This window comes from Cryptomeria japonica, chromosome 1, assembly GCF_030272615.1.
Source record: "Cryptomeria japonica chromosome 1, Sugi_1.0, whole genome shotgun sequence".
NCBI classification, from domain to species: domain Eukaryota; kingdom Viridiplantae; phylum Streptophyta; class Pinopsida; order Cupressales; family Cupressaceae; genus Cryptomeria; species Cryptomeria japonica.
The window spans coordinates 606,876,980-606,903,164 of record NC_081405.1 but is presented as its reverse complement, the minus strand read 5'-3'; the positions used below and the strand labels follow the sequence as shown (position 1 = coordinate 606,903,164).

The following is a 26,185-nucleotide window of genomic DNA, read 5'->3' as shown; positions in this document are numbered from 1 at the left end:
ACATATAAATATATTTCGATTTCTCATTAATTCCACTTATTTTTTCCTTTTCTTTCGATTTCTCAGGTTGGCTCAGGTCATAGCTGGAGCTACAGCAAAGCCATAACACAACTTCAGCCAGCCTAGAAAATTTAGAGCTATGGAGGATGAGAATGTTGTGGAGCAGGTGGAAATGCAATGCGATTCAATGGAGCGAGATTGCTGCGTGGTTACAGGAGGAAGGGGCTTTGCTGCGAGGCATTTGGTGGTTAAGCTTATTCAGTCAGGCCGCTGGACTGTGAGAATTGCTGATTTGGGTCCTACGATTGTTCTGGATGAGGATGAGGAGAATGGAATTCTCGGCCACGCGCTGAAATCGGGTCATGCAGTCTACAGCGGTGCGGATCTTAGGGACAAGTCGCAATTGCTAAAAGGTACTCTTTTAGATAGTGGGGATTTCGTTTGATTTGGTGAAAAGTAGTTTGATTTCTGTTTGAAAATATTGGCGTCCTCTGATTTTTAATTAAGAACCCATTTTGAAAGTGGAGTGTTGCACGGTTAGAAAATTTGAATTCTTGGAGTTCGAATGTGGATGATGTTTTGAATACAGAGGTGTTCTTTGATTTCTATTTCAAAAGATGGGTACCCTTTGATTTTAAATTTAATCATGTTGGTTTTGAAAAAATGGATTTTATTCGATATTGAAATTCGACTGTTATTTGGTGTTGAGAAAAATTGGATTTTTCAAGATGGACTGTTTTGAAAACATAGGTGTGGATTTTAAAGACAGAATGTCGGTTAGTGTAAGTGGTGAAAAGACTAGTCAAATGGGATGAGATAGTAAAACATTTGGCTTTCATAGTTCCCAAGAGACAACACACATTTTCACATGTAAAAATGGTAATGTCGAAACGGGTTAACCGCCCCAGCTGATTCTGGAAGTGGGAATACCTTTCAGTGACAGCATCTAAGCTGAATCACACCCTGAAAGGAAATTTACCTAAAATAAAAGAAAGTTGAAAAGGAAGAAAAATAATTTAAAAAAGGTATAGAGCAGTGCCGATTAGTTCCAAATGGTTTGCAATCAATTGATACCATTCATGCACTAGTTGACATCGTTTTAGTTGATTGTGCTTGGTAAATTTTGAGTGAAGTTACCTTCTCCCATTATTCCATGTGCGAAAAGCTTGGGCATATTCTTGAACATGAAAGAAAGAAACAGCTTGTCATTGGTTGACTGACATTTGCTATCTGGAGGGCAGACGGGGAATGCAATGGACAAAGAATAATAGATTATGAACAGCTCCGAATCAACACAATACACTACCCATAAGTAGACCAAGTAAGCAATGGAAGGTGGGGATCAAAAAATTCCAATACCCTTGAGGGAGGATAGAACAGGGGCTTCAGTTCGTATTAAATTGCAGATACAACAAACCTTCCCAAAGCTCCTCTAGCCAGTCAAGCTATTGGGGATTGAGGAGACTTGGCTTCTTGGCCACATATTTTTTATATGTTTCTGTATTGCTTATGTGGATCCCTTCCCAAAAAAGCATCAATCAATGTTGTAGATTTGCATTATTTTTGATTGCTTCTCTTCCATATATACCTCCATGACTGTGAGATGCAGTCTTATGATCATAGATTGAGATTGCTTCCACTGTGGCCTTTTGCTAGTTGGGATGAACGTATTTGTTCATGTTGAGCTTTCCATACTGTAATTTCCCCTATTTATAGGCTGTCAATTCCCAAAGGGAAACATACATTACTACCCACCATGTTACAGTAATCACAAATTAATGACTAGAGTTGCTCATAGTACAGTTAAGCATTGTCGTTATTCAGGCTTAATCTTAATCCCCTTCTAATTTCTAATCCTTGATGGGAGACTTGCTTGTCTAGGGCGTGATGATATCATCTCCCTAATGCAGCCCAGATTACCGGAACCTCAGTCCATTCATCCTTGGGGCCCGCAGCCCAGATTTCAGGATCATGAGTTCTTTAACCCTTGGGACGCATCTACCATGAGATGGTTTTGCTCCGCCTCTCCCTAACAACATTACACCACTCCTAAGGAAAAAGAAATTAGAACTGGTTAAGAACTTGGGACTGTAAATATGTCAATATCTTGTTGTACTATGAATGTATATGAAATTAAGTATGACTGCCATACATATTGCAGTCTATATTAATATTTCTATTTAAATTCTGCATAAGAACATTATCAGGCTTCATATATTAAGCATACATATTAAGCACATCCCGATGCATACCACCAAGAACAAGGATGTTACTGCCTGTAACTTAATAACAGTTCTGATCTGATCTGATCCATGGTGATGTCACTGGATTCTTTTGATTCCTTTCCTTTATATCTCTCAATGTGAGGGAGAGGTCACACCTCTTCATCATGTATGCCCTTTGGCAAAAGACACACCCTTTCACCATTAGCACCCTTTGAAAGAGTGCAACTCTTCATTATTTCTGCCCTTTGAAAGGGACACAACCTTTCACAATCAGATCTGCACTTCTGATTCCCAAATTATCCCCCCTTCAAATGAATTCTCCTCTCCCTATTATACCTCATATTTGGGGCAGTCACAACTTATCATTTCATGCCTTTTGACCATTCATTAACTTTAATCAAATTTTAATTATATTTAATTATATTATTTTATTCTTTAATTTAATTTTTAATTTTTTTTCTTTTGTATTTTAATTTTATTATTATTATTCATTATTAAATTATATTTTAAAGTGGGGACATTACACATGCATCTTTCTTGCCAACATGTCAATGAACATTAGCACAAGCTCTTCCAAAATGACATTATCATGTATATGTCCCACATCAAACAGTTTTTGCCCCATAGTTGCCAGGATTTCCCCCTTGGTCAATGGCATAGTGATAACAAATAGTTGTCCAATCTCAGAGCATTTGCAAGAGTGAGCATTTGTAGATTTGCCACCATATTGATTCGCTATATATGTGTTTCATGTGAAAGTTTCTAGCCTATCTAATAGTCATGCAATTGAATCCACTTTGATATCCAATGGTCATAGGTTTTCCTATTCACACAGCTTGAGGCCTTCATAGAGGGGACCAAACTTAGCCTCATTGTTAGTATCGATTGGCAATTGTTTAGAGGACTCCTGCCTTACCTCTCAATATGCATTGTTCAAATGAGGACTCCCACTTCGTCTCTCAATATACAACCTGCATCAAAGGCCCTAGGATTGCCTCAATAGGCCCCATCGAAATTTAACTTCAATAGTCCTTGTGGGTGGGCAAGATCCTCTACAACATTTTAAATCTATAAACTTTGAAAGGTTTCTAAGCAGCTAAGTGAGATCAATGAAATTAGTATGCCAAGATGTGTTCTACAGTGGGAGTTGGGAGAGGTGAAGAGGCTGTAAGAGTATCGTTTTCTTATGTGAATAAGCATTTATCATACACAAAAGAGCCAACGCAAAAAGAGAAGAAAGCACATTTATCAAGCTGGGCCAAGTGCTTGGCTGAGGCAGAGCAATGGTAATAATTTGAAAAGCAAATTAAACCTTTGTCTGCCTATTAAAGGTGGTGCAGGATGAGGTGAGCATGTTTGCTAGTCCACCTACTCTAAAATTGTTCAACAACCATTAGATCAAGGCTGTACGTTAGATGACTATAATAATTTTTGGCCTTGCTTTTCTCCCTTTCTCGTGCTAATGGATTAAGAACATGATACATTTCTAGACATCATAAGCTCCCTCTATCCGATCAGTCTACTTTTTGGCATGAAAAGAAAAAGTACTTTTTGGTTCTATAATTAATTAAATGTTACTGCTTTTTAACTTCAGATTTGAGATACCCTTTAGGATGTGGGATTTGTGAAAGTGTTGTATAATTGTAATAGACTCCACATTTGTAAATGCTGTATTGGATTCAGTAGTTTTGGTTTCTGATTGATGTGGTTTTATGATTTATGATTAGGTATTATTCTCAAAGGTGTTTTGTTGTAAATGTGATGCATCATGATATTATTTGTCCGGTCTCATACTTTATTGTGGCTATTTCTCCACACACAAACAATCTAAGCACTATCGGTTTGCAGAACATTACTTACATAATTTGTAGGATCTGTGTTGGGGGGAGCAGAGCAAGGTGTGTATTTTGTTTATATGAAGTAGCTAGCCTAATACCATTGGGAGCTTTGTCACTCAATGTGTTATCATACTTGTAATTTACAAAATATCAATGGCAAGTTGAAGAGATAGTTTGATTGAATGAAACTCTAAATTTTTTTCCAAAATGAATGAATGACACCTTAGTTTGTGTAGTGCTCTTTTAAATAATAACTGAAAGCTCATTATTATATTAAAAAAAAGATAAGGCTCAAATAAAAAAGCAGTTACAGAGGGACAACAGTGTGAGAATAAAATCTACGTCAAGTATTGAACACGAGAAACACCACAATCAAAGGCCACAACCAAATTTATATCTGTTCAACTAGTTTAGATATCTTAAGACTTATATACAGATATCTTTTAAATGTTGATAGATATCAACCCAAAATTACCTATTCTAAAATTTTGAATCCGTGCAATAACAAAAAAATAAGATAGGTACCTTAAGGTTGAGATCTCTCGGATATGTGAGCTACTTATCAATCCCCCTAATCAAATACCAAATTATAAAAATTTTGGGTTGAGTTGCTGCACTTGATGTCCATGCATGTCTTCTAAAAGGACACGGTTATTTTACTGAAAAGCTGCCCGTGTCATTCTGAGATCAGCCAACCAATTTGTGTTGTGATTGGCTTTCTAGAAACAATGGCTGAAACAGAGAGCATTAAATTTTGAGTTGACTTGTTGAAAATTTGTATCATGATTAATTAGTGTTGGGGCATTTGCTACAATGTTGAATTCATAATGCAACAAACTCATTTAATGAATGTGTGTGCAAGAAAAGTGGTGCAAAGAAACGAAAATTTCGGTTTCAAAAAGGTCCACACACCAATGGGACTCTTGGTGCAAGTTATAGAACTATATTGAATAGCTCAACTCCCCAAGGGACGTTCCATTGTTCTCTATTTCACAAGATCCCTCAAGTCAATGCCTTTGCTCTCAAATCACTGAGCAAAGTGATTTCAAGAATGACAACTCCAAGAATGAGGGATGCTTGATCAACTTAATATGAATGCATTCCTAATTATGCATGATATTAAATCTAATATAATTTAAACTAGCATGGATATGATGATAAGATAAAAGATTAGTAAAACCTATCCTAACATGATATACTAGTCTAACATGAGAGTGTTATGATAATGGAAATGCTTCTTAAGATGATTTCTATTCAAAGAGAGGCTAAATGCTTGATTTAAAAATGATTATGGATTAGATGCATGAAACTTGTATACTTAGTAAAATGTCTATAAGTTTGATACTAAAGACTTGGATATCTGAAAATGAGAGAATGAGAGCTCTATTTATAAGAAAAATAGGGCAATGGATGGTCAAGATTGGATAATCTTAACAAGGGCCATGATTGAAAATTATCAATCCATGTTTACAATTCTCACTAATGAAAAGACTGCTTGAGAGGAGATGTAAGAAGCATTAAATGCTTGAGAAGACATGATGGTTACCTTAGGAGGTAAGGGTTAAGGTTAAGCTAGGGTTATCCATTGGATAAAGCTTTTATCCAAAGGATAAACTCTTGTGCAAGGGTTAAAGGAATAACCATGGTCAAAGCAATGAATGCTTGATGAGACCCTTGGGTTAGATGAAGGTTGAGTTAGAGAGAGTCTCTAATAATGGAAGAAGGTTGAGTTAACCATTAATGGTTAGGAAGACTTTGAGGGTTAACTTGTTGAAGACATAAAGCCTTTAATGGTTTTCAAAGACTTTGAGGGTTTGAGAAGTGACTTCCCTTTGCTTAGGGATGTGATAATATTTAGGAGATGGATTAGGCTAAATTGGAAGTGATTAGAAGAATCTAGAAGGGGTTTAGGGAGGCAAGTGGGAGATGTAGGATTTTGCAAGTGGATGGAGGGGGATTTTAATTAAAATAAATTACTTTATTTCAACAAAAATAGATGCAATTTGCATAAATACAAGTGGGGGATTAAAATAAATAAATTAGATTTATTTATTTGCAAGAATTAATTTAATCAAATGGAAATTTAATTAAAAGGGGAGAAAGGAGAATTAATTAAATAAAGTGTTTTATTTAATTAAAGGCTATGAAAGGCTTAGGTGAACTTAATTAAATAAATTAAGTAATTCATTTAATTAAATAGAGGAATGAGGTTAAAATGAATGCTAAATATTCACTTAGGAAAGTGGTCATTTTTATATGTCTACAGAATGCACTAACATTTTTCTGAAAGTCAGTTGACCTTTTTTGATATATAGCAGTACGCCACATCCGTGACTTTAGTGGATGGTTTTGCACGATATAGAAAGATCCTTATGAATGTCAAATATCACAGAAGTAGAGTCATAATAGATGCCAGTAGGCATTGGTGTCCCAAGGGAAAACATGGCCAATGGAGTACCTAATTATTGTAGCAAGTGATTGATTTTGTAGGAATTGGGCAAGAAGCTTTTCTCATGGTCTTGTAAAGGGCTATCAAGGAAAAGAGTGACAAATATTGTGTGTCGGAATCCCTTTTGCAGTTTAACATTTTTCTTTGCAAAAGGTTGTTCCGCTTTTCCTCATTATTTGTTGAGTGTATGTCTGATGACATATTTATTATAAATTATGTGATCGTTTCTCTATTTTCTTTGCAAACTTATGATTTTTTTAAATTGTTCAAAAATGGTTAATTACTTACCACTTGCTTACTGGTTTCTGCAGTATTTGAAGGAGCATCTGTTGTGTTCCACATGGCTGCACCTAATTCATCTATTAACAGTTTCGATCTTCATTATGCTGTCACAGTTCAAGGTTGGTTGTGAGAAAGTTTACATTAACTATTGTCCACATCTTCAACCCATGAAAGATGCAAATACTAATTTCTTCAACTTTTAAAGTTCAGCAGCATTGTAAGAGTTTAATTTCACTGGTGTTTAGGCACAAAGAATGTAATAAATGCCTGTCTTGAATGCAAAGTCAAGAAGCTTATTTACACTAGCTCGCCAAGTGTTGTCTTTGATGGTATTCACAGCATATATAATGGTGACGAATCTTTACCTTATCCAGACAAGGTGATTTCCTTGCAAACTGTTTATCTCTGTTCTTTTAATTTTTTTATAGTTCCTTTTCATGCCTTCACCTTCTCATTTTGTTAGTCAGAGTAGCATCATTGCCACAGAATAAAGAGAATTTTGATTCTTGGCATTCTGTGGTTGCTGATGTATTTTTGGCCCTTTCTGAATGTGTAGCACAATGATATTTATTCTGAGACGAAAGCAGAGGCAGAGGCTTTAGTGTTGCATTCAAATAGAAGAGAAGGGTTGCTTACATGTGCTATACGTCCAAGCAGCATATTTGGTCCTGGAGACAAGCTTTTTGTTCCATCTCTGGTGACAGCAGCAAGGGCTGGCAAACTTAAAGTAAGAAGCAGCTTTTCTGTATTGTGCTCTCAATTTTTTTGGTATAATATGTTTCTTTCCTTCAACAATATCTTTTTCTAGATAATCTGAATTGCACCTTCTTCATTTCTTGTTCTTATAACTTTTAGCTTCTACATCTAATCTAATATTTCCTGGGAATCGCAGAGAATGAAGATTTGTTATGAGGGAATCTTAATTGCCCCGAGTATCAAAACTATCTTAACAGTTAATGATTTACATGTGAGATTTGATGCTTTACACTATTTTTAATGAAATTTTCATGACACACTATATATACTATAAATAAACGTAGATTACAAGCAAATCAAAAACTGAAAGCTGATGCAGTTATGCAACATGAGAGGATAAAAATGTAATATAGATTTCCTCACTCGGAATTCAAGAATAGAGAGAAGGTTACAATGCAAAAGTTAGAGCAGGTCATTAATAGCTAGTAGTCTGGAAACTTCACAATTGTTGTGATGAGTAGAGAAAATGTGCTTTATATTGGAACAATGTTGAGAGAACATCATTGCTTGTGGAATTAAGCTGGAGTGTGATAAAAACCTCTGAACCTCTATGGGACACTAGGATTTCTGGGTTGGTATTTTATGCAGCAAGATAAATCAATGAAGAGAAATAGCCATCTATAGTTCTGAATTGTAAATAAATGCACTGGATATAACCAACTTTGCAATTTTTTTGAACATTCAAGTATCATGGCAGTAATTTTTATAGCAGTAAAAAATTACATTAATGCATTTTATATTTCATGATTGTCTAAAGAGTGAAATAGAGGGATTAGTTTCAGAAGACTTGGTGTATTCATAAATTGTATCATTCAAGGTGTTCAAGGAGTTGTAGGTGAGTTGAATCGACAATGCTGTATTATATTTGCAATTTTTTCAGCTGGACAAAGTAACAACTTCCAAAAGTAAACAGCCCATAGTTACTGGGAGACTTGTACCCTAACCAAAGACTTGTACCCTAACCATTGGTACTTGTCTCCCATACTAGAAACTCATCCCCATCTTGAAGACCTATATGGGTATGTCTCCGAACATTAGGAGACGTCATATTAAGTTTATCTGCATCTCTATATGTCTCCTAGAGTCATCCCTTGAAAAGTAGGAAACTTCCCATAGATGTTTCTTACATATCATATAAATTACACAAAGTTCTCCTAAATTGTTCATGTGTGGTTGACAAAAGCTAAAAGACCTAAAGAAATAAACAAATAGACTTGTAATTTCTATTTTATTTATTAAATTTTTTTGAAGTATTTGTTTTTAATCAAATCCCAAAAAGGTAATAGTACAAAGGAAAACAATAATATGACTAAATATGTGTATAGAATTGAAGCTTTATCAATTGATTGAAAATATGTTTATCTCCTCGTAATGACATACCATTTCTTTAAAATAATGGCATTCCCTTCTTAGTTTCCAGTTACCATCTCTAGGTGATCAAGGTTTAAAATAATATTTTGTATGATGATGATCGTTTTCACATATGGATATAGTTAATCTTTGCTTTTGTTGATATCTATTTCAATTATTTAAAATGGACTTGAGAGATTGAAAATTTTCTAACTTGGCAAAAATTTGACAACTTAAATAAATATTTAATTTTCTTAAAAAACAAAAATTTAATGCAAAGTATACTTACAAAATTTATCAAATTAGACTATATAAGTTGAGAAAGTGTTCTCTATTAATTTTGAATACAAATAGAGTACAAAATTGCATCATGATGGAATAAATAGCTAGCTGATAATTGATATAAATTTATGATGATTGTCATTGAAAATCATCATCATTAATTGCATACCCATGGAAGTTACAAATTATAGAATTTGCAATTTCCTCTTTTCCATTTTATTTAAAAAATCGTGTAGAGAGTCTAGTCCTTGCACATTGGTGTGGCTCCTTAAAAAGCCTAGAAGGTTACATCTATGGCTCCCTTGTGCTACTAGACAGCAGTGATCTTCCTTTGACTTATATTTGACATTGTTTACATTGATGTCATCCAATGCAATATCTCTTGCTTTTGCTAGATCTATCATCCTCTATAAGCAAGGAGCACTTCTCATCTTGCATAATCCAATCATTATAAGGGATCAATCTCATCTGAACTAATAAGCTCCTTTGATTTGTTCTCCACCTTTCTTATGTGAAGATGAAGGTTGTAATGCACACAACTTAGGTCATTGAAGTGTTGTTTAGGCAACTCATTGTGTTTCTTCATGTGAATGGTGTCAAACAACTCCAATTACACTCGTAAATAGAAGTGCTACAAGGTTGAAACAAAATTTAGCGGGCTAGCTTTTAAAGATTTGGGTTATGTCCACTCTAAGTTTCCCACCAAGAACTTGCAAATAAGATATTTAAAAGTTTGTAAGTAAGCTATATTTTATTAATAATTGTCATTTGTAATGTGTAAGATATAAAAATTCTCCATTTTTTTTTTTTTTGGTAGTCCAGGGTATCCCCGCGACTCAGCCTAGTGACACAGGTTTCCCATTATGGGCGAGCTGAGGTGAGACTAGTCCCTAGAGATGTACCAAGCCACCTGTAAGCCAGATCCATTGGCTGATTCTAGAAAAATACTCCAATTTTTGTTACCTAGCATTTGGGTGGATCTCTCGTGGGTAGGGAGTGGCAAAGAAAAGTCTCTTCCTATGCTTGTAATTTTATAACTTTGAAATACTAAGGTCTCTCACCTCAACCTTAGATGTAATCTTCTAAATTCATGTTGAAAGACCCTCTTTGATCATTGTTGGTGTAAATAAATATTCATTTTGGATATTATTACACTTTACTCAAGTTAACTTAGGATAAGCATCTCTTCGTAGTTTGGATTTGAGACACTTAGGGAAGTGTGCACATAGGGATAGAGCTTGTAGGAGAAATTCCACCTTTTGTGGTCTTATTTTGTTGTTACACTTCACATTCGGTGGGTCATCCACCTCTTGTGGAATATTATATTATTTTTCCTACCTATCCCTAGTATTTCTTACCTACCCTTGTTTCTCATTGAGCCATATGTCATAATTGTGTGGTCGTACATCCATATGGCCTTGCCTATATAAGCAGGCCTATATTCATTGTATTGGTTAATCCAGTTGATCATTTGCATATTGATGAGAATACAATTTGTTCTTATCATTCTATTGTCTCTCTTTTATGCTTTTCATTGTGCCCTTGATCTTGGCAAAATCCTACATGGTATCAGAGCCATTGGGGCTTCATTGATTGGTTTTTTGGAGAGATTTTGGAGGCTTCTATTTTCGGATTTGGGGATCTTCATTTTTTGGGGGCGTCGTACAGCGATTTGGACATCACCGTTGAATCCGGGAGGCCGTTTCCATGAATTTCGACTATAAAGTCGACCTATTTTGGTGAGAATTTTTTTTTCCCTATTTTGGCTATTATCTTACAGATTTCAAAATTTTTTAAATTATTTTTCGAAAAAAAAAAAGAGAAAAATTTCAAAAAAAAAGCGATAAAAAAAAAAAAAAATTAAATTAAATTTTTGTTTGTTTTTTTGGGGTCCGTAGACCCCCCTGTACTTCGCAGTACCCTGCGCGTGTTGCAGGCCGTATCGCGCAGTAGGCGCTGCAGACTGTGCCGCTGTCGGAGCTCCCGCCGCCGCCTCGCTCCGCACGCTGCCGACTGCTCTGCACCTCCTGCCGGCCGCCCAGCTCTCCCGCCGTCGGCAACGCCTCCCTCCCGTCAGCAGGAAAACTGACGGAACTCGCGCCCGCCACGTGGCAGGCGGCCACTGGCCCACGGTTGACTACCGTACGCCCAGTCAACTGCCACGCAGAGCTGACGCAGACCGCCACGTCAGCAGTCCGTACGCCCAGTCAACAGTCCGTACGGTACAGACGCTCAGTGAGTAGGGAGGTGAAGTTTTCGCGATGGTCATACGGTCGTCAAATTTAAGACAGTAAATTGCTGACGTCAGCACCACATTAGCAGACTTTTGAAATTTTTCAACCCCTCTTCATTGAGCTTTTCAGTTTTGCAGTCCAACTTTGAAAGGCCATATCTTGCTCATTTTTGCTTCTTTTTTGGTGCAATTTTTTTTGAAATGGGCTAAAATTTCATAATCTTCGCAATGGTGTGGTTATTTTCTGATTTTGGTGCACAGGTTTTTCGGAATTTTCGGATTCTCTTAGTTGTACCTGTCCAATCCTCAATTCTGCAACTTCAAAGGCCTCGTTTGAGCTCATACAACCTCCTTTTCAGGTGCCGTTTTTTTTGAAAGTGCATGTTTTTTTGTCTACTTTCATAATCTATGATCAGATTTTAGAGATTTTGAGTGGAACTTGTACTTTCAGATATTGGTCTTATTTGGCCTATTAGATACTTGTAAAGTGCTTGGATCTTAGTTTAGATCTCTTGCATTATCAATTTGAGTCTCTTTTGGCCTTATTGAGGCAGTTGTAAAATTGTAATCAGAAGTCCACTTTGCCATTTTTTGCAAGTGGCCCATTGTATACGCACTAATTATAAAGTGCCAAATCATCACTTTTGGGGGGGTTCTTTGATTGAGTGAATTTGGGGGGGTGTCTTGTGTGATTGTGCCTCTCTTTGTGCTCTTTCCATTTTTGTTGCAATGAGTCCTCATAAATTTCCACCTTTAACTCCACATAATTATGCATCATGGAAAATTAAAGTATGGAGTAAAATAAATGGAAAAGGGTGTCACACATTACATAGATGGAACAATAACAGTACCACCTGATCCTAAGGCTGATCCAAAAGCTCAATTAGAATGGCTCACAAAGAATTGCATGGCTCTTGGAACTTTGCGCAAGTATGTCTCAGATGACCTCATCTTTCATATTGAAAAGTGTACAACAATCAAAGAGGCTTGGGATATGTTTCAGAAATTGTATGGTCAAGTTGATGAAATCAGAGGTTACAAAATTGACAATGAGCTCACCAACTTGGATCCCAAGAGTTTTGATACAATCCAAGATTATGTCACCAAAGCAAATGAGCTAAGAGCAAAGCTTAAGGATTGTGGAATTGACAAAAAGGATGCTCAGTTGATATTCAACTTGTTGGACAAGCTTGCACCAGAGTATGCAGCATTTGTGTCTAGCTTCCAAACTCATCGTTTGACAGTGGGGAGTTCCTATGTTATTCCTTCATTTGATGCTTTCACAGAAATGTTAATATTGGAACAATCTAAGTTGTTGAACATGGGACTTCTCAAGTCTTCAAAGTCCAAGGCTTTGGTGGCTAATCAAGGGAATCAAGGAAGTCAAGGCAAAGATTCCAACAAGAAGAAGAAGCACTCTAAGTCTAAGCCACACCAGGAAAAAGGACAATCATCCTCTCCATCACAAGGTGATTTTTCATCCTCTTCCAAGAAGGGGACACCACCTAAGAAGTATAAACCAACTTGTGCATATTTCAAGAAGTATGGTCATGATGAGCATCGATGCCACGCAAAGCAAGTTGATGAGTTAACTAATCTTCTTAAGAAAAACAACATCAACTTGCCATCTGCCTACACAAAGAAGGATTCATCTCCTTCCTCTTCCTCACATTCTAAGGGAAAAGGGCAAGCATTTGTGGCTACAACAGGTTCTTCACAACAATGGATACTTGACTCGGGTGCCTCATATCACATGGGTTCTACAAAGGAGCAGTTTTCTTCATTGGAGCCATCTAAGGTACCTCACATTTACATAGGTGATGATACACAAGTAGAGGTTGAAGGGAAAGGTTCAGTTGACATGAATGATGGAACATTTGAGAATGTTCTCTATGTTCCTAACTTGTCTACCAACCTTCTCTTTATCTACCAAATCACTCACTATGGGAATGGGAAAAAGGTTGAGTTTACACCAGATTCAGTTGTGGTAAAGGAACTTGATGATGATGCCTTGGTAGCAGTGGGACAAGTCAATGACAACTCAAGGCTTTATTCATTCTCCCACTTTGTGCCAAGTTCACCTTCGAGGGCCTTGCTTACTCATTCAAATTCAGAAAGTAAGCTATGGCATGAGTGGTTTGGTCACCTCAACTACCGCTATCTTCAGCAGCTCAGCACTAAAGACATGGTCACAGGTCTACCTCGAATCAGTTTTTCAGAGGGTGTATGTTCAGGTTGTTCCATGGGCAAGCATCCCGAAGAGAAGTTTGATAAGGGGAAAGCTTGGAGAGCTTTGGAAGTTCTTCAACTTGTTCACAGCGATGTAGCAAGTCCATTTCCAGCACTTTCATTTAGTAAGGCTCGCTATGTCTTCACCTTCATTGATGACTACTCCCGCTTCACTTAGGTCTACTTTCTCATTCATAAGAGTGAAGTATTTGACAGATTTCAGGACTTCAAGACTCGTGTGGAGAAGCAATCAAGGAAAGTGGTCAAGATTCTTCGCACAAATAATGGAAGGGAATATGTGAACAAAAGACTTGAGGATTTTTGTACATTTGAGGGGATTGACCTTCAGCATTCTGTCGCATACACTCCACAGTAGAACGGGGTTGCAGAACGCAAGAATAGAACTCTCAAAGAAATGGCTAGCTGTATGATACATGCACGTTCTCTTGATCCCGCCTTTTGGGTAGAGGCTATCAGTTGTGCCACACACATCCAGAATCGGGTTCCTCACAAAGCTTTGCAAGGTATTACTCCTTTTGAAGCTTGGGCTGGTAGGAAACCGATTGTGAGACATTTCAGAGTCTTTGGGTGTCCAGCATGGGCTCGCATACCTCCACAGAAACGCAAGGCATTGGAACCTCAGAGTCGGCCTTGCATATTTGTTGGATATCCTGAGGGTGTTAAGGCATACAGATTGATGGATCTTGAGACACATGAGGTGTTCATTGAGAGGAGTGTTCACTTTGAGGAAAGCTCTCCTAGCTTAGCCTCTCTACCTCCTCCACCTTCCTCCATTGTGGATAGTGATGTTAGTGATTTAGATGATGAGACTCCCTCAACTCCGACTCGTAGGGTTACACCTCCGCTGGGTCCACTTGTAGTTGAGGAGCCTCGTTCTCCACCTCCACCTAGACCTCGTTGGGCTCGACAGACACTTGAGTCCGCGGGTTCTCTTGTTGGGGATCCTTCAGATACACGGAGAACTCGATCACAACATCAGGATCTTCCACATGCATTCATTGCTACCGCTTCCGATCCACAGACATTTAGGGAAGCATCAGGGGTTCCTGAGTGGGACCAAGCTATGGAGGAAGAGTATAGTTCCTTGATGAGGAACAACACATGGGATTTAGTCCATCTCCCTAAGGGGAGAAAGATGGTTCGTTGTAAGTGGATCTATCGGACCAAGTTCGCAGCGGATGGTAATGTGGATAAGTATAAGGCTCGGCTTGTTGCGAAAGGTTTCTCTCAGGTTGCAGGTGTTGACTATATTGAGACCTTTGCACTCGTAGCCAAGATGAACTCCATTCGTTTGACACTTGCTATTGCTGCAGCTCATGGTTGGGTTGTACATCAGATGGATGTGAAGAGTGCTTTTCTTCATGGTGATCTTGATGAGGAGATTTATATGGAGCAGCCACATGGTTTCATCCAGGATACTTCCTTGGTTTGCCGACTAAGGAAATCCCTCTATGGCCTTAAAGCAGGCCCCCAGGGCTTGGTACGCCAAGATGGATTCCTTTCTTCTCTCCGCAGGATTCACCAGGTGTCATTCCGATCCGAATGTCTACATTTTGCGACAGGATGACTCTCACTTGATACTTGTGCTCTATGTTGATGACTTGATCATTACAGGGAGTACTTCATCCATCATTAGCAGGGTCAAATCTGCTCTGCATGACAGATTTGCTATGACTGACTTGGGTCTTTTGCACTACTTTCTCGGGATAGAGATTTCACAGTCACCTTCCGGGATTACACTATCCCAGCCCAAGTATGCTCTTGATCTACTTGCACGCTTTCATATGGCTGATTGTAAGCCTGCCCTGACTCCCTTTCTTTCAGGAGTCAAGCTTGAGGCTCAGTGTTCTTCTCCACCAGTTGATGCCACTTTGTATCGTCAGCTTGTGGGTAGTCTCATCTACTTGACCCATACACGCCCTGATATTTCATTTGCCGTTGGCATGGTTTCCCGCTTCATGCAGGAACCACATGAGCTTCATTGGAAAGCCGCCAAACGCATCCTTCATTACATTCAGGGTACACATCACTATGGGATTCACTATGTAGCAGGCACAGGACTTCGCTTGGTTGGTTACAGAGACTCTGATTGGGCTGGCGATCTTGATGATCGTAAGTCTACTTTTGGTTACAGTTTTCACCTTGGTTCGGGCCCCATTTGTTGGCAGAGCAAGAAGCAACATGCTATTGCTCTCTCTTCGACTGAGGCTGAGTATCAAGGCGTTGTTAACGCAGTGACTGAGACCATTTGGCTCCAGCAGATTCTCACAGAGTTTGGATTCACCACTCCACGGCTGACAGTTCTACATTGCGACAATCAGAGTGCTATTGCAATCTCGAAGAACCCAGTCCAGCACCAGAGGACCAAACACATCGAGATTCATATGCACTATATCCGAGAGCTCATTCAGGAGTAGGTCATTGATTTGCATTGTCCTACAGCAGAGCAGGTTGCTGACATATTCACCAAACCTTTCACCGAGAGTAAGTTCCAGCAGTTGCAAGCTCTCTTGGGGGTGCAGGATGTGTCATTAGGGGGGGGTCAGTTGACTTCTCCTTCCTCTCTTATGGGGGGGACTTTTTCCTCTTTGAGGTTTTGTCCTTCTTCTTTGAGAGTCTTTTGTACATTCATCTCTCTTTTGGGGGGAGTTTTTTTCCCACTGGGTTTTCTCCCTTTCTCCGTTTGTGAGAGATTGCATTGCATGGTTTTGCTTGCATTTGCATATTGTACATGGGTACCTATCATGGCCTAGTAGCCGGGACCCATCTTGCATTGTTGACTTGAGTCTTCATTCTCCTCAGTTGCACTTAAGGGGGGGTGTTGGTGTAAATAAATATTCATTTTGGATATTATTACACTTTACTTAAGTTAACTTAGGATAATGCATCTCTTCGTAGTTTGGATTTGAGACACTTGGGGAAGTGTGCACATAGGGATAGAGCTTGTAGGAGAAATTCCATCTTTTGTGGTCTTATTTTGCTGTTACACTCCACATTCGGTGGGGCATCCACCTCTTGTGGAATATTATATTATTTCTCCTACCTACCCCTAGTATTTCTTACCTACCCTTGTTTTTCATTGAGCCACATGTCATAATTGTGTGCTCGTACATCCATATGGCCTTGCCTATATAAGCAGGCCTATATTCATTGTATTGGTTAATCCAGTTGATCATTTGCATATTGATGAGAATACAGTTTGTTCTTATCATTCTATTGTATCTCTTTTATGCCTTTCATTGTGCCCTTGATCTTGGCAAAATCCTACAATCACCCCAATAGTATCTGTGAAGTTATCAAAGAAGAAAAAATCGGGTTTGAGGGAGTACTGTACCCTGAATGAGTAGTTGGAGTTGATCAAAGACCTACAAAGTACTAATGAAATAAAGTTACAAACTTACAAGTTACAATTAAAATATTTACTTAAAAAAATGAAAAAGAAAGGATTCAATTTGAAATTTAAATTAAAACTTGAAGTTACCTTGATGATCTTTGTAGTCTCTTTTTTGCAAAGGCATAATGAAAAATGTTTGTGCAGTCCTCTCTACATCAATTTTCTTTGAATATGTTGAGTAACTCACTAACATCTATTTCAAGGATGTCAATGAGGTACAAAGGCTTTGCAATGTTAGAAAGTTGTGAAGCTTGTGACACCTAGTCATAGAAACTCTTTCCCCTTGGTGTGATCTCTCATCAAGTTAGGAACACAAGGGTGATTATAAATGTGTTTTGTGATGCTCCTTGCATCTACTACAAATGGTCGGAGATTCGGATCTAATCAATTTTGCCAATATTCTCCAAAGAAGGTCAAGGCAATGGGCTCCATAGCCATGCTTGAATCAGCTCACTGACATCTATTTCAAGGATGTCAATGAAGCACAAAGGATTTGCAATGTTAAAATGTTAGTTGCAAAGCTCGTGGCACCTATTCATAGAAACTCTTCCCCTTGTTGTGATCTCTCATCAAGTTAAGAACACAAAGGTGATTATAAATGTATTTTGTGATGCTCCTTGCATCTTCTACAAATAGTTGGATCTCATCAATTTTGCCAACATTCTCCAAAGAAGGTCAAGAAAATGGGCTGCATAGAAGACCCAAAAGAGTAACAAATCTCTGTCTTAAGAAATCTTCTAGCTAACACATATGCTGTTGCATTGTTGTGGCGTAAGACAATCTCTTCCACTGTCAAGCTCAAATTTTTTGCATTATCTAATTAGTTAAAGGTATCAATTGATTTCAAGAAAACCAACTCACCATTTGAAGCCACCAAAAAATTGAGGATTGTGTGGTTCCTTCCATGTGTCAACCCATCTAAAAGGATGGTGGATCTAAACTTTTGCCACTGCTTTTAATTTTCTAGAATTGTCTTTGCATCTACAACAACATCCTATAACAACCTCCGACTTAGCTCTTTAGAGACTGTGCCTTGTATTCTTTCCTTGCAGCTATAGATGTTGTCACCATATAATCCCAATATGGGCTCTTTGCTATGAAGGGAAGATGCTTGTAATACTAAAGATTTTGTATACCTTGCAATGAAGGTTGTGCACCAAAATATATTTTTAGGCTCAAAAAAACCATGTGACTGGCCTTTACTTGAATTGGATGACATAGATATATCTTGAATGTTTGGACCATAACTAGAGCTCACAATCTTTTCCATGTGTACCCCAGTTTTCACTACCAAATTGGCTATTGCTATAGCTATTTGTGCCCTTATCCTCTCTAGTTTCTTCTCATCCAATAATGCAGGGTTTTTTGCATCTCTTGTATTGCCTCTTCTATGGCTTTTTCACAGGGCTTGGTGCCTTGGCAAGGAATTCATGTGATAGGGCAATTGATGTGAATGATGCCTCCAATATGCTTCTTATTGTAGAAGAGGGAAGTCACTCTCCCATGGAGTAGTTCAAATGTGGCATCTTACCAAATGCCATCATGACTTCCAGTAGGATGGCTTCCAATTTGACAACTTCCACTTGCTGATTTTGAGCTAGATGACATTGTATGCTAACCTGCAGTACTTCTAAAGATAGAAAAATAGTGTTTTAGAAGATATAGCAATTTGAACATGAAATTTAACAAAATCATGTAAATGTATTTCAAATGTAATTACTAACTGGATGGCAATAGCATTCATTAATTTAACAAAAATATTTTTTATCATAAAGCATAAACCCTATATTTAGAAAAAACAACAATCATTTTCAAAAACTTGTGTAAATCAATAATAAAATTTACCTAAATCAAATTCAATGCATATAAAATTGTAAAATTACATTTTATAAAGAATTTGACATGCTAGAAAGAATTTACACGTGATTGGAAAAAAGAAAAAAAGAAAAATTAACTACCTTTGAAATTCAAAATTCCTCAAATTTGTTCTTTGAATCTGCCATAAACTCACTCCAATTCACTCGAGATTGCTCAATGTTGTTCTGATCTTACCCCTTTCTGGTGTAGGGCTTAAGAAGGCAAAAAACCATGTATTTTCATTTTCTTAAACACACTGAATTGCATGTTTGCATGTCACTAGTTTTACCGTTGGACTTGTGCAGTGCTTGTTATTACTTTTTTTGAATCAAAGGGTATAACTCCTAGAAAACTCGGTTTGCAAAACACAAAAGTCAAAAAAGCTTGTTTGAAAATACTTGCACTTGCCAAGTACTTGATGATGGAGAGTTGAACTATGCTTTGAAATGTTATATATATATTTTTTAATTCATAAGCATTTTAGTATTTACATTATTTAAAGCTTTTTAGATTAATTAGTTGGGTTTTCTGTTGGGTCCCGCCCTTGAAATTGTGAGGGTTTGTTCGGAGAACCTACTTTCCATTCTTCTTGGGAGATATTGCTTTAATTAATGCTCTATAAGTGGGGGGTATTGCTGCAATTACAGTTCATTTTGCAGGGATACCACTATAACTATCGCAGTTCGCCTTACAATTCTACCAGCAAGGATAGCACTTTCTTACAATTCTACCAGCAAGGATACCACAGTCTTCTCTAGATTCTACATTGGCTCCTCTTCCTACGGGATTACCACTTTTCAGTCCCTCCTCTTTGCGCAGCTTGAATGCTCCTCCCACTTCTCACCTCTTGTTTTCTTCATTTCTCCAGTACACTCCTCTAGCTTAAAGGCGTCATTGTCTTCTTCCTCCTATGTCCCTCTAGTGTGCTCCTCCAGCTTGAACACTTTTCACATTCTCACCTCCAATCTCTCCTGCAGGGCATTTACTCCCTTCATCCGTTTTCCTTCTGCATTACGCCAGCATGTTCCACGAGCATCACCTATTAGACTACTTCATGCTTACCAACTGAAGCTGGACTACAGTTTCAGCATGCCTGCTGGCTCTAAGATGTCACTTGGGGAGAATTGAACCTTGGTCTCCAACATGACAACGAAGTTGCCCAACCACTTAATCAGAACCCTTTGACATTTACATTCTTTAAAGTTGCATATCCCTTGTACGACCATTTTTTCTAAATGTATATAATATTTTTTTTACTTTTGCCATCTCCAAGAACCTGCCTCCAACTTTTTTGTTGAAAATGGCAAACTGGCAGCTTTCCCCATCTCTTGTATGTTGTATCAGTACTAGTCCCTGTTTCTTGGTAACTATGATATTCAGATTATCTCATGGTTTTCTCCTTATCCTTCGAAGCCTCTGCAATAGCTTTCACACTAGTTGCAACTATTATTTATAAGTTGGTCCCTTAATGATTGTATGTTGGAAGCAGATATTTATGTGTGATTGGGTCTCAATGAGTGACATTGAGATCTGTATGTTAATTTGGGAATACAACGTATGGTTTTGTGCATGGAAATATTGTGGAGAAAATTGTTGATGTGCCAAAGAAAGACATTAACTGTAGCAGTCTGGATATGAAGCTGACAACGACTGAACTGTAGCCTCCAACCACAAATTTGGCTAAATAAAGACCGTCATGCATCATTTGAATATTAAATATTGTTAAGATGAGCAACTGAAATGATGAAATCTCTGACTTTACTGGTTGATTCTCTTGAATCATTAGTTCATATAGCATTTGGATTGTTTTGGCTATGAAGTTTTGCATTGGATTATATTCTTCTTTCTTGTATTCTGTTATTGATCTGTGGATGCAATTCTAATTCATGGAACTCTTATGTTAGTTTATCATTGGTGATGGAGAAAACATGTATGATTTCACTTATGTGGAGAATGTGGCCCATGCACATATATGTGCAGAAAAAGCACTAGATTCAGTTCGAGCTGATAGTGAAGATTCAGCTGCAGGCAAGGTATTTGTAGTTCTATGTATTTTAAATTTTAGGTTCCTCCTGGTGGCATATTTTATCTATCAACGAGCTACTAAGTTACTGATGATTGATTAAATTTTATGTTACTGAAACTGTACAGGCTTTTTTCATAACCAACATGGAATCAATGAAGTTCTGGGAGTTTGTATCTTCGATAGTGGGGGGTTTGGGTTATCAAAGGTACGATTTACACCCTGAAAATAATAAAATCTCTTTTTATTTACAATAATTCATTTCTGTATCAAGCATGTCTTTAAAAAGTCTTTATTTGAATCTTCGATAGTTGTAGACAAGTGACCTTGTTGATGTTTGTAGCGTTGGTCGGTATCCTTCGATGGGCCAACAGAGAAAATGTCTAATTGGCCTATCGGCCTTAGACATTTTATGGGTTCGATTCATATGTGATTATGTGTACCGATTTAATATTTATATATATCCCGATTAAATGAAGTCAGAAGAAACAATTAAAGATCTAATTTAAGCAATACGATTTGTTATGTATAACTAAGACATATTCGGCCTACTTGGATATCTGCCACCCTTGGTGAATGTACACGATGCATATTGAGAAGTCGTGTTCTTTGGAAGAGTGCCGACTCTTGGGTGAAGGGTTCCATCGGTGGATATAAAGGAAGATTATATCTTCCTTCTTTGCATTGAATCATCAATCATCTTATCTCTGCAGTTCATATCCTTCTTCAGCAGATTCGTATTTCTCTTTCAGCGATTCATATCCTAGCAGATCGTGTATATCTTCAGCAAGATCATCTTCAGCAGTTTGATATCTCCTATTGTTGACTTATTGAGCAAATTGTGATCTTCATATTAAGCAGATTGAATCTATAATTCATCACTTGGTTCTAGAGTGAATCTATAGCTTCAAAGTGTGAAGCATTTGTAAATACATTTTTGCTAATACATTATAAGACATTTGTTGCTGGGTTTTTCACCTTCAAGAGGAAGGTTTTCCTAGGGTATACACTGTGCAATTGTGTTTGAATTATTGTCTATCTGATCTGATCACTAAAATTAACATGGTATTAGAGCCACGGCGAAGTAAGATCGTGATCAGATTTCCCTACAATTGAGAACTTTTCTCTCATCTCTCACCTCCAAGGAGAAACTTCAGAGTATCGAAAATGGTGAACGGCCTTAAAGTTGAGGATAGGCTTGAAGGCGCATCAAACTTCACTTTATGAAAGTTTAGAGTGCTTATTGTACTTCAAGAAAATGATCTTCTTTAGTTTGTGGAGGATAAAGACTTATCCAAGCCAGAAGATCAAGAGGAGAAACTACAGCAGATCAGCAAGGGGATCCATCAGGGATCTTTCACTGTCCATCTATGTTTTGAAAACTCTGAATTAATTCCCTGAACAAGAGTATCACTGTATTCAGACCTAGAATGGATTTATGATTCAAATAAAAAAAAAAGATTTTCTCCTACTGTTCACCATATTCAACTGTGACTGTACTTTAAAGAATTAAATTGTTTTAAAGTGATTGAACTCAATAAATAACCCCAGTAGTGTAATAACATATGGAAGGGTTATTTTGATTCATATGCATGCATCTGAATGATCAAACTCAATCCGAAAGTCATCTATCCTTCCTCACTGTTATAACCTACAATATTGTAAATCATCAATGATTGACTGGTGTGCACTTGTGATGAACTATCTTCTGATCTTCGGACAATCCCATCTTCAGATTTGCCCAGATATATTAGAAACAGCCCCCAGAGATTCAAAAACATAACTCTCAAGCACTCAACTAAGTAAAGAATCACTCAGCAGTGTGTGCATGCCCTTGTAAATCAGATCCTGAAATGACAAGCGTCAAGAATTATATGATGACATGGCTCAATAGGTCTTAAAACATACCACCAATTGGCTATTAATTTACCTCTTCTAAATTTCTAATATACAATTTGTCCGATGTGGTCTGTTTTGTCTTTGTTCATACACAACATTCATCTTATGACTTTTAATGGTTTAAATATTAAGGGACTTGAATTGCTTGAATCTGGTGTCTGTTGGTGTTTAGCTGTATTAGAGCACTCGACTTTACATTCATACCATGATATTACAGGTGCCAATTATTTTTTTGGCTTTATATTTTGATTACACCTTGGCTTGCTAATACTATATTCTTTCATGTCACCTGTTGGATTCCAGGCCCAGGATTCACATTCCCTTAAAAGTGATGATGCCAATTGCATGTATGGTTGAATGGATTTACAGAAAGCTGGCTCCATATGGGATGCCATTGCCTCAGTTCACACCATCAAGGATGAGGCTTCTTACTTGTTCTCGAACATTCAGTTCTTTGAGAGCTCAGAAGCTTCTAGGATATGCACCGGTGGTACCTCTTGAGGTTGGCGTTGACCTATGATCAATAAACTAAATATTACACACTGTTATTTATTGGCTTGACACAATAACTTTCAAATAGCATTTTGCATTCTGACACCTGAAATCTTTGCTTTGAATCTGCAGCAAGGAATCAAACTTACATTAGAATCCTATTCACATTTGAGAGCTGATGTACCTATCATAAGGAGTCGAAACATTGATGTACCATCAAAGGCTTGCAAAATGCTCAAAAATGAAAAAGGTGCATAATTACCCGATTCAGTTTGTTATACTTTTGAGGATAATGGTAATCGCGGCATGGTCTAAATTTCACCTTGTTATTTGTGCAGTTGCAAATATACTTTTGTGGAGAGATGAGAAGAAGACAGCCACAATAGCAATTACTTTAGTAACCTTTTTCTACTTGTTTTTTGTCTCTGGGTATACAGTAATGTCTGTTATAGCCAAGTTTCTTCTGCTGGTCGCTCTGATTTTGTTCATCCACAGTTTTCTACCTTCCTCAATGTTAGTATTTTTATAGACCTTTTCTTGAATCATTTGTCTAGTTATTACTTTTTATCTCATATCGGTTGGAATTTTTGTTAATATAACATAAATTCACTCTACAGGTTTGGTTTCACAATCAAACAAATTCCTTCTTCCTATTTTCAAATCAATGAAGAAAATGTAGACCATGTATCTCTTCATTTAGCATCTGCATGGAATTCAGGAGTATTCATCTTGAAAACTCTAGCTCAAGGGAAAGATTGGACCTTGTTTTTTAAGGTAATTGAAGTCAGGGTTACTATGAAGAGATTTGCATTTTGTGCAAGACATGATTTATTAGGAATATGCAAGGTTTCTACATGGCTTCTAAGTTGATGGATTCATTTCCTCTATCTGATTTTTTCTATTCTCCATATGTGAAATCTCGTACAAAAATTAATTTTGGCCTATGACTTCTGTGACTAGACAATGGTGTTTCTCCTCTTTCTCAAGTTTCTTGGAGCATTCTCCTTATCAACACTAGTTGGAGCAGGTAGGAAAGATAGAAGACCTGACTCATTTGCTCTTTGAAATTATTTAAGCGTTTGTTCTAATGTTTTCCTCTCTTTTGTGCAGGTTTGATTTTCATGTTTACTGCATTCTACATATATGAGCAAAAGGAAGAAGAAATTGATGACACGCTCAAGGCTATTGCTGTTGTTCTTTCTAATTTGAAGGAGCTAATGTTAAGCAAGCTGGCAATCAGAAGGCATCCTCATTAAAGTAAATATAGTTTTATGGGGAAAGGGTTTTGATTATTCATCAAAATCTTGGGAGTCTCCACATTCATTTTCTTTATGTTCACAAATTATTTTCAATCACCATCTGTCTCAGTCCTTGTTACGTCACCGAAAATGTGGAATGGATTGGATGAGGTTCAAGAAATTGAGAATATCTCTTTGTACATTACACCAAAAGGGCTGCTCATCTACAGAGGAATTACTGGTGTTTGAAGCATTGAGTTTGATTTGGGCAACAATTTGGCATTGTATGCAATGCAGAATGTACAATCTTAATATATAGTTGCTTACCAAAATTTTGTGGCTGAAGAGGTTTAAATAGTTTTTCGAGGGAATACTTTTTCAATTTTGGATGGTATTAAAATGGTTTCAAAAACTCGTAATGTATGCAACCATGATGGTCTTCATGTCTAGATCAATCAACTAAGCCAATTGAACTCGTTACTATTGTATCTTATATTGGTACCAATCGGAATTTCACAGATCTTCTATTCATCAAATATTTTGAATTTAAGCAAAACAAATGGATTGGGATAAACAACCCATATCAAACTATCCACCCGATATTTTCTTGAATCATTTGTCTATTTACTACTTTTTATCTCATATGGTGCTGGTGAGAAACTCTACCTCCCACTTGGTGAACCATATCAAACTATCCACAAGTGTTTTTGTGTAGGAGTCTTAAGGTTAGAAGCAGTTAAAACAAAGTCTATTGCTTTGTAGAACTACAAGCTTGCTATGTTTGAGTATTGTTTTAAAATGATTTGTTGGAAGAAAAAGCAAATTTTATTGATTTCGGTTTCAACTCATAATCATGGTTGCTGATTAAGATTAAAAGGGCCACCTCACGGAAAGTTTTGAATTATTGTTGTTTTCGGCAAGGTTAATATGATTGGAACAGCAAACCCAAAATGGGTTAATAATTATTGTTGTTTGCACCTTCTAGTTTTCTTGCCTTGAATCCATTTCAGCTATAGCCCCTTTGAATTGGACTACAGTGTGCCTTACCTTGATGCCATCTGTGCCACTATCTCTTTATCTTTGGCTTATACTACATTGGCTTATACTACATTTGACAGGAGAGTAAATTATGATGGGCCGATGGGTCATATTTTGTGTGAGCTTTCACCTGGCAAATTGTCTCATATGCTGACCCGCCGGTAAACAAGTTTCAACCACTTCTAAACAAGTCTATGCTATGGAGGTCATTGAAAAATACAATATGGTTTATGAGCATGCGGAGACAATTTGATATGATTTTCATCATTGAATGAAATCATATGAATTCTTCACTCTGTACAGCTGTCTACTGTAACCTGCTGATTCTTCTTTCGTGCTGTTCTAGAGTGTTTGTCTTAAATTACTGTTTTTATGAGTTGCTACATAACGAAGCCTCAGTTTAGACAATATGCAAACACATTTTTTCTTCTTTATTGCGCATTTTTGTTGGCCATGGCAGGATGACTGCTTGCCAGAAAACTGGCAGACCAAACACTGTTATCATGTCTGAGAGGTGTCACAAGTTTAGCATCTCAGAGCAGAGGCCCAGGAGACGGCATATTTTGCCTACACTCAGAA

At 37.4% G+C, this 26,185-nt stretch overlaps 1 protein-coding gene across 2 annotated transcripts; it reads left to right on the top strand.

Annotated features, from left to right (window-relative positions):
* Positions 1 to 25,180, top strand: LOC131060084 (3beta-hydroxysteroid-dehydrogenase/decarboxylase). Of its 2 annotated transcripts, XM_057993185.2 has the most exons (13): positions 1 to 413; positions 6,824 to 6,913; positions 7,040 to 7,173; positions 7,351 to 7,521; positions 7,687 to 7,761; positions 20,821 to 20,949; positions 21,068 to 21,147; positions 23,142 to 23,340; positions 23,463 to 23,580; positions 23,669 to 23,843; positions 23,948 to 24,104; positions 24,291 to 24,357; positions 24,441 to 25,180. In XM_057993185.2, exons 1-13 carry the CDS (start codon positions 140 to 142, stop codon positions 24,584 to 24,586), a joined length of 1,815 nt encoding a protein of 604 aa, XP_057849168.2. In that variant the 5' UTR covers positions 1 to 139; the 3' UTR covers positions 24,587 to 25,180. The 2 variants fall into 2 exon arrangements, with proteins under 2 accessions (XP_057849168.2, XP_057849169.2); XM_057993186.2 differs by lacking the exon at positions 7,687 to 7,761 and having other exon boundaries at positions 4 to 413.
* The last annotated feature ends 1,005 nt before the right edge of the window (positions 25,181 to 26,185 follow it).